The 14256-nt window shown below is 42.1% G+C and overlaps 1 protein-coding gene across 1 annotated transcript in view; it reads left to right on the forward strand.

The window, feature by feature from the left end:
- Window positions 1-14256, forward strand: part of cntrl (centriolin) — a 54627-nt gene that overhangs the window by 30865 nt on the left and 9506 nt on the right. Inside the window, 13 exon segments of the mRNA XM_032516759.1 lie at window positions 13-163; window positions 243-490; window positions 1013-1049; window positions 1052-1111; window positions 1319-1461; window positions 1544-1632; window positions 1712-1852; window positions 2318-2381; window positions 2992-3102; window positions 3502-3619; window positions 11927-12312; window positions 13453-13547; window positions 13651-13766. Coding sequence (XP_032372650.1) covers window positions 13-163; window positions 243-490; window positions 1013-1049; window positions 1052-1111; window positions 1319-1461; window positions 1544-1632; window positions 1712-1852; window positions 2318-2381; window positions 2992-3102; window positions 3502-3619; window positions 11927-12312; window positions 13453-13547; window positions 13651-13766 — 1759 coding nt within the window.

Raw genomic sequence — 14256 nt, forward strand, 5'->3', positions numbered from 1 at the left:
TCTCTCTCTCAGGCTCTCAGTCTGGGCTCTCTGGGGACTCAGGACTCTGGTTTGGGGCTGCAGTACCTCAGTTCTCCTGAGAGGGAGCGACAGCAGGACAGACCTCCCACAGGAGGAGGGTACTGGGTCTACATTCCCACAACAAACACAGACTCTGACACAGGTAGACACACACATTTAGAAACATGTTCTGACTGTAGATCAGCAGTTCAGCACTTCAGATTGATGTAAAATGTCTCCAGCAGCGGCCGAGTGGAGGGACAGCGGAGGAGGCAGTGATGCTGACAGAAGCTCCAGAGAACAAACTCCTCCTCCCCCTCCCCCTCCCCCTCCTGCCCCAGGTGCAGCTGTCTTTGCTGGGCTATCTGACGGCCTGACTCCCCTGGTTGGACCTGCCTGGCTCCTCTGTGGTTCACCCGCAGCTGTTGTCTGCAGTCCTCCAGGAGGTGGTGCTGCACTGCACTGTAACATCCGAGAACACAGAGACACGGTGAGCAGAGCTGTTTCTTCCTTTAGGCGGACTATGTGGATGCATAGGGCCCCCGCAGCCACTAGGGGGACCCAAGCTGCAAGTTCAGCCCGCTTAGCCTCAATATATTTTGGGAGAAATAAAAGTATCAGTCTTTATTCACTAACCAGCCAACCCTCCACATGTGTTATTGTGATTGATGCACCTCAACGGATCATCTTAAAGGTTTGAATCCCCCATTGTAGTTTGACATAATAGGGCCCCCAAACAGCCTCTTGCACAGCCCAAAGCTAGAAACAGCCCTGATGGTGAGCGTAGAATTAGTACAAATAAATAAATAAAAGATAAAGAAATTAAAACAACAATAAAATAAAAAATAGAAAACTATACAAGCATAATGAGACAAACATTGCAAGATAAAGTGACCCTAGAGCAGAAATCAGAAACGTTACACAAAGGTATTTGAGTTAGTCTTGAACACTAACTTGTGTGTGTGTGTGTGTGTGTGTGTGTGTGTGTGTGTGTGTGTGTGTGTGTGGTTAGCAGGGAGACAGGTGTGTTTGTGAGTCTCTGCACAAGAAGTAGAGCGACTGGAAAGAGAGAAAAAAACTACGTTGGAAACCAAAACACTAAGACACACAGGTAACCATCTACACACCCTTTTCATAGAAAGTGAAACATTTTATCCCAGTTGCCAAAGGGTTAGTGTAAAGACTTTATTTTGGCGTTTAGGCTAGGAATTTTTGTACGATTTATGTAAATGAGGGTGTGTGTGTGTGTGTGTTGTGTGGGTGGTGTGTGTGTGTGTGTGTGTGTGTGTGTGTGTGCGTGTGCACTTGCTCGCTCGCTCCCGCTCACATAGCAGTGTGTCGCAGGTGTGTGATGAGGTGGAGTGTGTGGAGAAAACTCTGCTGAAGAGACGAGCTGAACTCCGGCAGGCTGACAGACTGCTGCTGGAGGCTCAAAGCTCCATACGCACTGCCAGAGACAAGGTACACACTCACACATACACACTTATAAACACACTCACTCACACACATGCGCATCTACAAATTATTTTACTGTCTCCTCCAGGCCAGCTCAGCCCAGCGGGAGGCCGATGTGTTACAGCGCTCAGCTCAAGACAGTGCCATCTTTCTGCTGGAGACCACGCAGCTTGTCAGGTAAAATGTCACAGGTTGAACTCTGACCTCCAGACTCATATGAACCGTCTTCATCCTCATCATATAAACTAATCTCCAGAGCGCTGCAGGAGGATGAGGTGGAGGAGCTGAGGAGGAGACAGGAGAAGGAGCAGACGCTGACGGAGGTGGAAGAAGCAGTGAGGGGCAGAGAGCAGGAGTTCCAACGACTCTCCATAAAAATACACTCGGCTTCAGACAGGTACAAATAAAGTTAGAGCTGGAAGATGTGTTGTTGTGATGTTTATGTGATTATAAACTTCCATCATAAACACAAGTTACTTTATTGTGCTTTGTCAGTTTATTACACTCCTGCAATGTTCTGTAATTTTATTCTTTCAGATAAAAATAATATAAAAACAAAGATTTAGACCACATTTTATCAAGCAGCAAATTAGCAATTATACATCAGACGTCACAGCTTCTGCCAGCAGTTGCTTCACAGTAAAAGACCTCAAACTGTCAGAAATACAGTAAAGGTGACAAATGGCAGTTATAAATCAGAAAGGTTACGTGATGTTGGCCTTGTATGCTAACGTGTGTGTGTGTGTGTGTGTGTGTGTGTGTGTGTGTGTGTGTGTGTGTGTGTGTGTGTGTGTGTGTGTGTGTGTGTGTGTGTGTGTGTGTGTGTGTGTGTGTGTGTGTGTGTGTGTGTGTGTGTGTGCAGATTATCTGACATGCAGTCTGATCTTCAAGAATCTCAGGAGCATCTAGACTCCCTCAACATTCAGGTAAACTCAGAACTTTGTTTTCAAAACCTGCCAAAATCTAAAAAAAGTGTTTTGTATTTCTTCTTGTGTTGGGTTTTAATAATGACTGTGGCACCCAAGTCTACGGAAAACGTAGTTTACATCGCAAATAATGACGAGACAGAAGATCTTTTTTTTTTAAGTCTGACAGCCAAAACAAAAATGTTTTCAGCAATCTTGCGTTAGTTGTTTTGGTTATTGTTTCGCATATTCTTCATACCGTGAAAAATTGCACACTCCATGTTCTTTCTTTTAAACACTCTTCAGCTCTCTTCATTTAAAAAAAATACTTAGCATTTGTTTTATTGTACATTTCTTCTTTTTATGATTCTTGACTTTTGCAGTACTTGTTTTTGGTTGTGTTTTCCTTACTATGTTTAATGTGACTTTTATTCACCAAAATTCCAAAGAAAATTATTTTTAGGTGAAAACCTAGTAATACATTTCTGATTTCAGTCAGTGGAGTCTCCGAATTTTAAAATGCCGAGAAGAACCAAAAATTGAAAGTTAATAAAGAAGAAGAGACTGAAGCAGTGATCTTTACTTTTGGCAGGTCAGTGAGCAACATGTAAACACGTTGTCCTCCCTGCAGGTGAAGCAGCAGGAGCAGAGGCTGGTTCAGAGAAACCAGGAGCATCAAACAGCTGTGAACAGAGTGGAGGAGGTCAGAGAGGAGGAACGACGACTGCAGAACAGAGCCAAGGTGACCAGAGGAGAGCAGGAGGAGATGAAAGACACAGTTGTTGTCCTTTTTCACGGCAGAAACTTACAATAAATTCTATCCGTTGCCATGAGTTCTTTTGTTTTAACTGCTTCCCTTCAACTATAGCTCTGCTTAGGAGGGGATACTAAATCCAATTTTCATGAACACAAACACACATGTAGAGTCTGGCAGAATTGACATTACAACATAACCAAATGTTTTAGATAAAACAAACAAAGAACATAAAGATATGAAATAAAGGATCACAAGTGAAACAAACCGATACTATGATGTGACATGCTGGAACCTGAAAAAAATGTCGTTGTGTTTCTCACAACAGCTGACTTCACTCAAACAGAATAGGAAGAACTGGCTAACAGGTTTTGTTTGTTTGTGTAGGAGCTGTTGCAGCAGCATGAGACTCTGTTGAGAAAAAAGAGCTCTACAGTTTCTGCTATGAGAGAGGACGAACTGAAGCTGATCACAGTGCAGTCTGATCTCAATACACACAGAACCGGTGATAACACACACACACACACACACACACACACACACACACACACACGAAACACAAACACCTGTGCTAAAGCAGCAGGGTTTGTAATGGAGCCAATGATCCATAAATTATGGAATTAAATGTTTTGTTTGATTGTTATCCAGTCAGCAGCAGTAGCTCACTGGAGGGTCTCTGGTTCAAGTCCCCGTACGGACAAAGTACGGTGTGGACTGGTAACTGGAGACTAGCAGTGCCTACCCCAAGAGCAAGGCAACAAATAGCCAACTGCTCGGGACACCTTTAATGGGGAGCCCCCCCACTCTGACATCTCTATTTAGTGCATGTATAAGTCTTCTTTGTGCATGTCTATAATATAATAACAGAGTGTAAAAATCTAATTTCCCCTTGGATCATCAGTCAAAAAATGCATGAACAGAGAAAAAAACATAAGTCGCACTGGACTATAAATTGCATTTATTTAGAAATGTATTTCACAAAATCCAAGACCAAGAACAGGCATTTAATTTGGAAAGGCAAGTTAGTCAACTATACGATAGCTCACAGAATAACAGGCTGAATACGGTAGGTGTCCGTCATGTTAACGTAACACATTAACAATTATTTAACTATACAATAGTGTAAGATGAGATTTATTTTGTGAATATTTAGTTAACAAATATTTCCATCAGTTGTAGCGTCACAGTGTATTTGTGATTGATAACCAGGGAGCTATTTGGGTGTTGTAGGCCTACCCTGCGTGTAACAGTTGTCAGGTTGGCGGAGGGATATGAGTTGATACTGAGGATGTATGTTGAGTTTTGAGTTTCGGCACTGAAGGAAGTGATTAAAGTAATGGACCAAGTTACCGTCGAAGCTGTCTCCGTGCTCTTTCTTATCCACGCCTCGAAAGTACTAATATGTAATCACAACTAGTTAATAGTTAACGCAAACATATACTAGCGTTACACTGGTGGCAGCGGGTTTGTGGTTTGCAAGTTTGCATTTTTTTTTTGAGTTGCCGGGGATTGTCAAGCGAACGACGGCACGTTGTTTTCGCCTTGGACTGCTCCCGCTACGAGCTAACAAGGTTAAGCTAGCGGCTCGGCCGGTGTGCTGGTGGATTACGACGACAAAAGTAACGGACTTTATTGGACATTTGAACGTCACGATGACAACAACGGACAGCACTTGTGAGTAACAAAGACTGGCGAAGTGGACTCATTATTTTTCGGCTCTCCGTGGATTTTCGTGCCGGAATTCTGCACGTGTCTGCGTGGGACGGCGCCTGGAAAAGTTGTTCACATTCTACTCTGGATACTACGACATCAACACGGACTTGCCTGACGTTAGCTCACAAAGCTAGGACAGTTAAGTTGTGGAACCACATCTTTATCATAAACTCTGTTTGTAACGCAACTTTCCAAGAATGTGCATCTCCCATGAGTAACTATGGCCAATGATAACTTTTGGAACGAACTGCCCTTCCCTTCTGGCTCGAACGTCACTAGGGCTATGCCCCAGTATTGTAAGGGAGATTTTCCACATGTTTTTATGGGCGATGGAAAAGAGGACTTTTCAAAATGGTGCCGACGTTTTGAAGTGTCGGTAGAGGCTGTTCCCAATTACGATGAAGATAGTTTGGCTAAGCTGCTGCCCACGCGCCTGGGTGGTGCTGCTTTTAGTTACTGGGATAGCTTACCGGACGCCACAAAATCTGACTATGCTGCAGTTAAAGAAAATGAAAGCTGTTTTTGGACAGACTGCTTATCTGGCTACCTTTCAAAGTTACATTAATGCACGTACTCGCCTGCCTGGTGAGGCCCTCCCAGTGTTTGCTGCTGACATTTGCCGACTGGTAGAGGAAGCTTTTCCTACATATGGACAAAATGCTAAAGATGGAGAAAAATTCAGACGTTTCATTGCTGGTATTGAGCCGTATCTTCAGCTGCGTTGTCATGAGCACGGGGTGAAGACTCTGGAAGCCGCTCTTCAATTTGCAATACAGATTGAGACTGCTCATCAGGCTAGCAGGGTTTTTTCATCTCCAAATACTCTGCAACAATTTTCTCAGACACCTGCTGTCTCACCTCCTGCCCCTCCCTTGAAACTGGCTCACCTTCCTGCCCCTTCCACTGCTCTTGGTGTCTACTCTGCCACCTCAGATGATCTCCGGAAAATGCAGAGAACATTGGAGACGTTGTCAGAAAGGGTTGAACAGTTACAACTGGAGGTTCAACGCCAGCGACAAGACACACGGTGTGGCTCAGCAGACTACAGACCTCGTCGGCGAAGCCCTACTCCTGATGGTGGGCGAGGCCGCAGCCAATACTACTCCTCAGACAGACACAACTATAGAGATTCTTCTTGTGACCGACAATCAGCTCGTGATAGCTACAGACCTTCAAGGCATGAAAGAGACTGGTATGACAGACGGACTTCGCATACTCGTTCTGGATCATCTGAGCGCCGTGCACGTGGCTACAGCCCTTCACCCAGAGAAGACACACAGCGTGGCCGCTCTCCAGACCGCCATGAGGATAGACATCCGTCTAACCGCTCTCAGAGTCCTGGACATGTACGGTTTCATTCTCCTCACACCAGCTCTAACAAGGTAAACTACCAGTAGTTGACAATGGGGGCCAATTGCCAACTACTAACTTTACCCAGGCCCACAGAGACAGTAACATCCTGCCCACTGACGTTACCAGAGACAGTTTATGTGTGGTGGATGTATCAAAACGATATGTGTCAGTCGTGATTGAGGATACTGTTGTACATGCTTTTGTTGACACTGGAGCAGACATTTCTGTTATCAGTGAGGATTTTAGGATGTCTACAAATGCTCTACACAAAAAGCCCATTGAAAAACAGTTTGTTCCTCTCACTGGTGTCACAGGTGACCCTCTGGACTCTGTTGGCTCAATTACAGTCAATTTAAGTATTGCTCACAAGCCAATGACGCACGCTCTTCAAGTTGTCAGAAACTGTACTAAACCACTGATTCTGGGTTGGGATTTTCTAGTTGCTAATAGCATCATTGTGAATACCAGAAACATGACCCTCATAGTAGATGACAAAGTTGTACCATTGGTTAGCCCACACCAATATGTCCCTAAATTAACGGATGTCAGAGTATCTTCTACAGTTACACTCCCAGCCATGTCGGAGATGCTCATCTCGGCTAAGTTAGATGTACCGCTTAAGGGACTGACACCTCATGACTATGTAGGTGTATTTGAACCACACTACACTAATCAGTCAATAGTTGGTTTTGCATGGACTGTGACAAAAGCTGAACAAGGTTCCCTTTACCTGAAAGTGGCTAATCCCTCCAGTGAGGAAGTCATGTTACATGTGGCACTCAAATAGGCCTTTTCATGCCACATCTGACTGCGGCAAAGACGAATACACAGTAATGGAGATTCTGTCTGATAAGTGCACATCCAGAAATGTGAACTCTCCAAGCCACCTGTACTGCCTGATATTTCACACCCTGATCTCACAAGCGCACAACATGAGAGATTGAAAGACACTTACACTATCTCAGACGTCTTCAGTCAGCAACCATTTGACTTTGGAAGGACAGACCTAGTCACACACAAAATCACAACTACCTGTGACACTCCCATCTCACAGAGAGCTTATCGTACCTCTCCTTCAATGAAAGCAGAAATCCGCCGTCAGGTGGAAGAGCTCAAAGCTCAGGATCTGATTGAAGACAGTACAAGCCCCTGGGCCAGCCCAGTGGTCATGGTGAAAAAGAAAGATGGGACATACAGATTTTGTGTTGATTTCCGAAAACTAAACTCTGTCACCGTCACAGATGCACATCCTCTCCCAAGGGTTGATGACAGTCTGGATGCACTGTCCGGCTCGCAGTTTTTCTCCACCATGGACATGTCAAGTGGATACTGGCAAGTTGAAATGAATCACAGAGACAGGCCCAAAACGGCATTTACAACAGGTGATGGTCTCTACCAATTCAAAGTCATGCCCATGGGTTTGAAAAACTCCCCACCAACTTTTCAAAGACTAATGGAGCTTGTTTTGAGAGGTCTACACTGGACAACATGTGTCATTTATCTTGATGACATCATCTGTATGGGACGGGACTTTGACGATCATCTTCAGAACCTAACAGACATTCTCACCAGATTCAGACAAGCAGGTTTGAAACTAAATCCAAAGAAATGTGACTTTTGCAAATCTGCAGTCAAGTATATGGGACATGTTGTGTCACGGGATGGACTTACACTGGATCCAGTCAACAGCCACCGTGTAGGTGAGTGGCCTGTCCCAAGATCACCCACAGAGGTACGAGCATTTCTGGGATTGTGCTCATATTATAGACGTTTTGTACACAAGTATGCATTCATTGCTCATCCTCTTCACAGGCTCACCCAAAAGCATGTGCCATTTGATTGGACAGACGAATGCTCAACTGCTTTTCAGGCATTAAAGGATGCACTCACATCCCCTCCAATAATGGCATTTCCCAACTTTCATCAGCCATTTATTCTCAGTACAGATGCATCTAACTATGCTGTGGGTGCAGTGCTCTCACAGGTTCAAAATGGGAATGAACGGGTTATAGCATATGCAAGTCATGTTTTGACCCGCACAGAGAAAAAATGGTCCACATATGACAAAGAACTCTGGGCCATTGTCTGGTCTGTTAGACACTTTAGACACTACTTGAGCTGTAATCCATTTACAATCATCACAGATCACCGTCCACTCCTCCCTCTACGGAAACTGGATGTCACACATGACCCCACAGGACGACGAGGTCGTTGGGTTTTGGAGTTGGATCCATATCAGTGGACTATACTACACAAGGAAGGAAAGAAACACACAAATGCTGACGCTATGTCACGGATTCCCCTCTCACAGGACCCAGTGGTCTCAAAGGACACAGACACTCCCCAGGAAGACCACTCCTCTCCTGTCAAACTGGACACTCCTGCTCTACAGTTGGACAATCTACCAGTACAGCCTTCTTCCAGGATCATCACCACGGATCAAGTTTGCTGTGCGGAACAAGATTCTGCTGTTGTTCACACAACCAATGTGAATGTGGAATTGTTACAATACACTCTTTCTGGTCAAGGTAATGACATTGTAGCTAATCAACTGTCTGATCCTATTCTCTCAGAAGTGTACAAATGGGTGCAGCAGCACAAACGTCCTTACCTTAGACAAGTAAAAGGTAAAATCCAAAGAAAGCTATGGTGGCAATTCCCTAAACTCATACTGTGTCATGACATGCTCTGTCGTAAAGCTCACATTGCACCAGGACAACCAGTTGTGTATCAAGTGCTGATTCCCACTACGCTTATTACAGAGACAATGAACATTCTTCATGGCACACCCTGCTCTGGTCATTATAGCGCTGATCGCACATACAAAAAAGCTCTAACCATGTGCTATTGGCCGACCATGAGGTTGGATATAGATGATTTTTGTGATAGGTGTCATACATGTGAAGCATACAGAACACCTGTCCCACGACACAGAGCTCCACTGCAATCCATACAAGCAGAAAGACCTTTCCAGTTTGTATGTACGGACATTACTGAACTGCCACTCACTTCCCAGGGACATAAGTATGTGCTTGTAGTGCAAGATCATTTTACGAAGTATGTTAATGCTTTCCTATGTCAGATCAAAAGCAACTACAGTAGCACTGTTACTTTGTGAAGATACATTCCTGAACATGGTGTCCCAGAAGAACTATTTTCAGATCAGGGACGACAAGAATCTGAATTATTCAAACGATATGTCAGAGACTGAACATCAAAAGTAAGAACCTCACCATACCACCCGCGTGGAAATGGGTGTGTTGAGAGATTTAACAGGACTTTAAAGGGACAGTTGCTAAACTCATTCATGATAATGGGGTTGAATGGACACTATTTGCCAGCAGTGGTTCTCTCCTTCAACTCTACTTCTCATTCTAGTACGGATACTCACCTTATTTTCTGGCTCATGCTAGAGAGCCTCGGTTCCTGCTAGTGTAACACTGTCTACACCAGTACTTCACAGAGCCACAGATATGGCTCAGAATGGTGAAACGACCTGGACACGGTTTTTCAAGCTGTTCGCTGTCATCGTGAGGCAGAGACTAAAACGTGAGTACTACTTGAATAAACATGTAAAGTTCAAACCTTACCAATGGAGATCTAGTGTGGATGGACGATCCCACTACACAGAGAAAGAAACTTGAGCCTAACTGGACTGGACCTTTCCAAGTCATCTCATCGGATGACAAGGGAGTTGTGTACAAATCTTGGATTGAGATTCTCAGGATGACCAAAAGTGTTCACTATGATCGATTAAAGCATATCGGTCTAGTTTGGAAACATCTTTGCTGCCAGTGAAACAACTTGTACATCAGCAGCATATGAACATTCTTCCCAAGTACACATCGTTGTCGGTTCACTCCCCATGAACTCGATACCACTTGACCCTGGACAGGCTTCGCTCCTGCTTGTCCCTCTGTGCCCCTGCTGCGGAGACCGTCAGGAGGGTCTCTCAAGTCCAGCCACACAGAACAAACAGCCTCCTGCTGACACATTGGCTGTTGGGACATGTTCTGATGACCTTCCCACCACTCGTTCAGGACGGGTTGTTCGGAGAACACAGCGGCTCGTGCCGTGAGCAACACCCTCCCACTTAAGCCTGAAAAGGGACTGTTTATGGAACTTACTGCATTTTTGTTTGATTGTGGTTTTCATATGGATAGGTTTAAAAACAAAAAACAAAAAAAAAACCATGATATTGTATGGTACTGAGTTGTGACACTCAATTACAGTGTATGGGTTTTAGTTTTATTATATAGGTTATTTCACTGGTTGAAACTTGACATAGAAAGTATTTTGGTAAAATCAGTACCTTATAAAACATCTAGTCAATTATAGCAGGATAAGTACAATGGTTTGCACCGCACGTTCATGTTATTGCAATAATTCTTGTATTTGTAATGTTTAAGTTGTGAGATGAGATTATTGAAATGGGGACATTTCATCTGAAGAAGGGATGAATGTAAGATGAGATTTATTTTGTGAATATTTAGTTAACAAATATATTTCCATCAGTTGTAGCGTCACAGTGTATTCTGTGTATTGATTTAACCAGGGAGCTATTTGGGGTGTGTAGGCCTACCCTGCGTGTAATTCGATTGTCAGGTTGGCGGAGGGATATGAGTTTGATACTGAGGCATGTATGTTGAGTTTTGAGTTGTTCGGCACTGAAGGAAGGTGATTAAAGTAATGGACCAAGTTACCGTCGAAGCTGTCCCGTGCTCTTTCTCTATCCACGCCTCGAAAGTACTAATAGTAATCACAACTAGTTAATAGTTAACGCAAACATATACTAAGTTAAATAGCACACAGAACAACTACCAGGGTATGGAGAAGTAACGGCACCGTTGACAAGCCTCTCAGTCCCGGCAGCACGTTGTTCAAGCACCCATCTGTGGACCCTTTCCTCCGGCTTCGGCCATCTTGCTTTTAGCCAGCAATTAGCTTTTTTGTTTTTTTCTTTACAGTAAGAGTAACTTTTTTGCCAGTCCCTCAGTTTCTCACTCACTCTAAACTTTCTTTCCGCTGCTCTATTACCGTTTTAGGCTACATATTTTACCACCTTCAGTTTGTAGTCCGCAGAATAGGATTTTCTTTTTAGGGGCATTTGTTTGTGTTCAGTCTTTCTCAGTTGTCTTTAGGAGTAGCATATAGTTGTCACAAGTCTAAAGCATCTATTGCTGCCTATTACACATAAAAGTAGTCAGAAACTTCATCCAATTTCAAAGTCCTATTTCATGAATGCTCGAGTCTGATTTCATAATCCTCAAATCCAAGTCATCGATGCCCGAGTCCAAGTCCAGAGAAAAGTGACTCGCGTTTGACTTGAGTATTCCAGCACTGATTCTGGCTGCAGGAACTCCTTAAGATGGCAGCAAGAGATCAATCCAAACTCAAGGAAACAAAACTTCTGTTCAAAAAACCTAAACCATGTTTGATTATCTTTGCCTTATTAACAAAAGCTAACGGGCTATTGATGTAGATCGGGATGAAGAGTCTTTAGCCTCTTGTCATAGGTTATAACTCTGTGTGTGTGTGTGTGTGTGTGTGTGTGTGTGTGTGTGTTGGATGTTGATTTGGATAGATGTTTTATTATTTGATTAGACAATGCACATCAATCAGCTTCTGTAAATTGTGTGTTCTGTTCCAGTGTTAACCAATCAGATAGTTTTCAACCTCTTGTCGATAGATTATGTGTGTGTGTGTGTGTGTGTGTGTGTGTGTGTGTGTGTGTGTGTGTGTCCAGAGCTAAAACAGGTTCTTCAGCAGTTACTTGTAGAGCAGCAGGCGCTGGAGGAAGTAAAAACCAAACACACTCAGAGTCTCCAGCGGCTCCACAAAAAGCAGGGCCAGCTGAAGAGAATACAGGTCAAGGTGGACAGGACGAAGGATGAACTGGACAGAATACAGGTCGAGGCAGACAAGAAAAGGGATGAGTTAGATGGGACACTGCATGAAATTGACAAGAGTAAAAACGAGCTGGAAAACAAGAAGGAGGAGGTGAACAGGAAGATTGAGGAATTTGACAGGAAAAGGGAGAAGATGGCTGAGCTGCAACAGAAAGTTGAGTCCCACAAAAAGGAGACCGAGATCTGTCAGAAAGAGACAAAACAACAGAAAACAGAACTGCAGGTTGGTGGAAAATATTTAAATGACTGTTTAGAGGATTCATGCAAAAACTTCCTATTAAACTTCTGATTATTTTCACTGAATGGTAAATATGAGGCAAAATATTGTTTTAAGCATCTCATAGTTTCCTATAAGTCCTCTGATGTCACTGTAAGTTTTTAGCAAGGCTCTAAGAAAAGACTGCAATTATTTACTAATTATAAGTCAAATGAAAACAGTGTTCAGTATATGTATATATATATATACATATATACCATAATATATATATATAAATAAATTTTAGAAATTTTACAATTCTTCTGGAAATCAACTTCTTTCACACTTTACTGAACTGTGTAAATATGTATATATATCAGGATATGTATATAATTTGTTATGTGTAGTTGTAATTTTCTGTCTCTTTTTTATTATTGGGATAAATAATGTAACCATTACAATAGGACTTGGAAGCCTTGACTATCCATGCCTTTAATCAAAACAGTAACAGAGGATAATACAGCTGAGTAACAATGGATAATACAAAAAGGAAAATCAGGATAAATTAATAAATTAAAAATACAGGAAGAATAGAAAACAAATTACAGAAAATGAAATAAAAACATTTATAAATAGAACTATAATGCTCAATTCACACATTAAAAGAACAGGAAAAAGTCAAGCAATTCATACAAGCAATGGACATACTGCTGTAACCTGTCCATCATTTTGTCCATTTTATTTTTCATTGTAGATTACATGAATTTCAATACTGTATATTTAGGTTTCCCTCTTTTTGCATTTTTGTTTTACTTATAAATGAGTAACATTTTGTTTGCCTTTACATTTTTTATAAAGTTTTCAGATGGTTTCATAATTTGAGTTCAAATTTATGAATGAAAATTACTTTTTACTCATTTATCAATTATCAAATTGTTGCAGATAAAAAATGTCGGCGATTGATTACTAATTGTTGCAGCTCTAAATACTACTCTCATGTTGTCTGCCTGTAATTCCACAAACCTTTCATGTAACAACTTTTTTAACATAAAACAATATATATCAAGTGAATAAGTAAATCAAAGAAGGCGCTCACAGGTAAATGAAGATCAGTGACTATTTTTCCAGGACTCAATATGATGTTGTTATATTATGTTTTGTGTACAGGAGCTGCAAGAGGAGCTGAGCAGGAGGAGGGAGGAGAGGCGCAGTCTGCAGGAGCAGTGTAAACATCTGGAGGCCAGACGGAGGCACGCTGACAGGTGCATATATCAACATACTAACTGTCTGTAGAAATACACAACTATCTATTCAGACAGATATGTTAAGATAAAACGTTTTTGTGTGTATGTGTGTGTGTGTCAGGAGTCTGTCAGCAGTGGAGATGGAGCTTACTAAACAGAGGGAGGAGCACAGCCACGCCCAGCTTCTCAAACAGGAAGGGGTCAGAAATATAGCAGCCAATCAGGAGGAATTTAAAAGTATATTATCCTTTACAATTCCAATTATGACATACAAATTATGATGAACAGACACAAATATGCAAGGTATAACATACAGACAATGCTATTGCTTTTTAAGGACATAATATACTGTGACTTTTTTTACATACTATATACTATGCCTTTTTTTGACATACTATACTACGACTTTCGACATTCTATACTGTAACTTATTATAAATTAGTCTTACTTTTTTCTATATACTAAAGGCCTACTATGACTTTTTCCGACATACTATACTATGACTTTTTTCAAACACTAAAGATACTCTGGTACGATGAGGATGGAACTCAAAAACACGCCTGCAGAGCCAACACACACTATACTACGACTTCTTTCAAAATACTATACTATAACCCTTTTTTCGACAAACTTAACCATGACTGTTTTGACATATTTATACTAAAACTTTTTTTTAACAATCTAAACCATGACTGTTTTGACATACTATACTATGACTTTTTTTGAC

Source organism: Etheostoma spectabile, chromosome 5 (genome assembly GCF_008692095.1).
Source record: "Etheostoma spectabile isolate EspeVRDwgs_2016 chromosome 5, UIUC_Espe_1.0, whole genome shotgun sequence".
Taxonomy (NCBI): domain Eukaryota; kingdom Metazoa; phylum Chordata; class Actinopteri; order Perciformes; family Percidae; genus Etheostoma; species Etheostoma spectabile.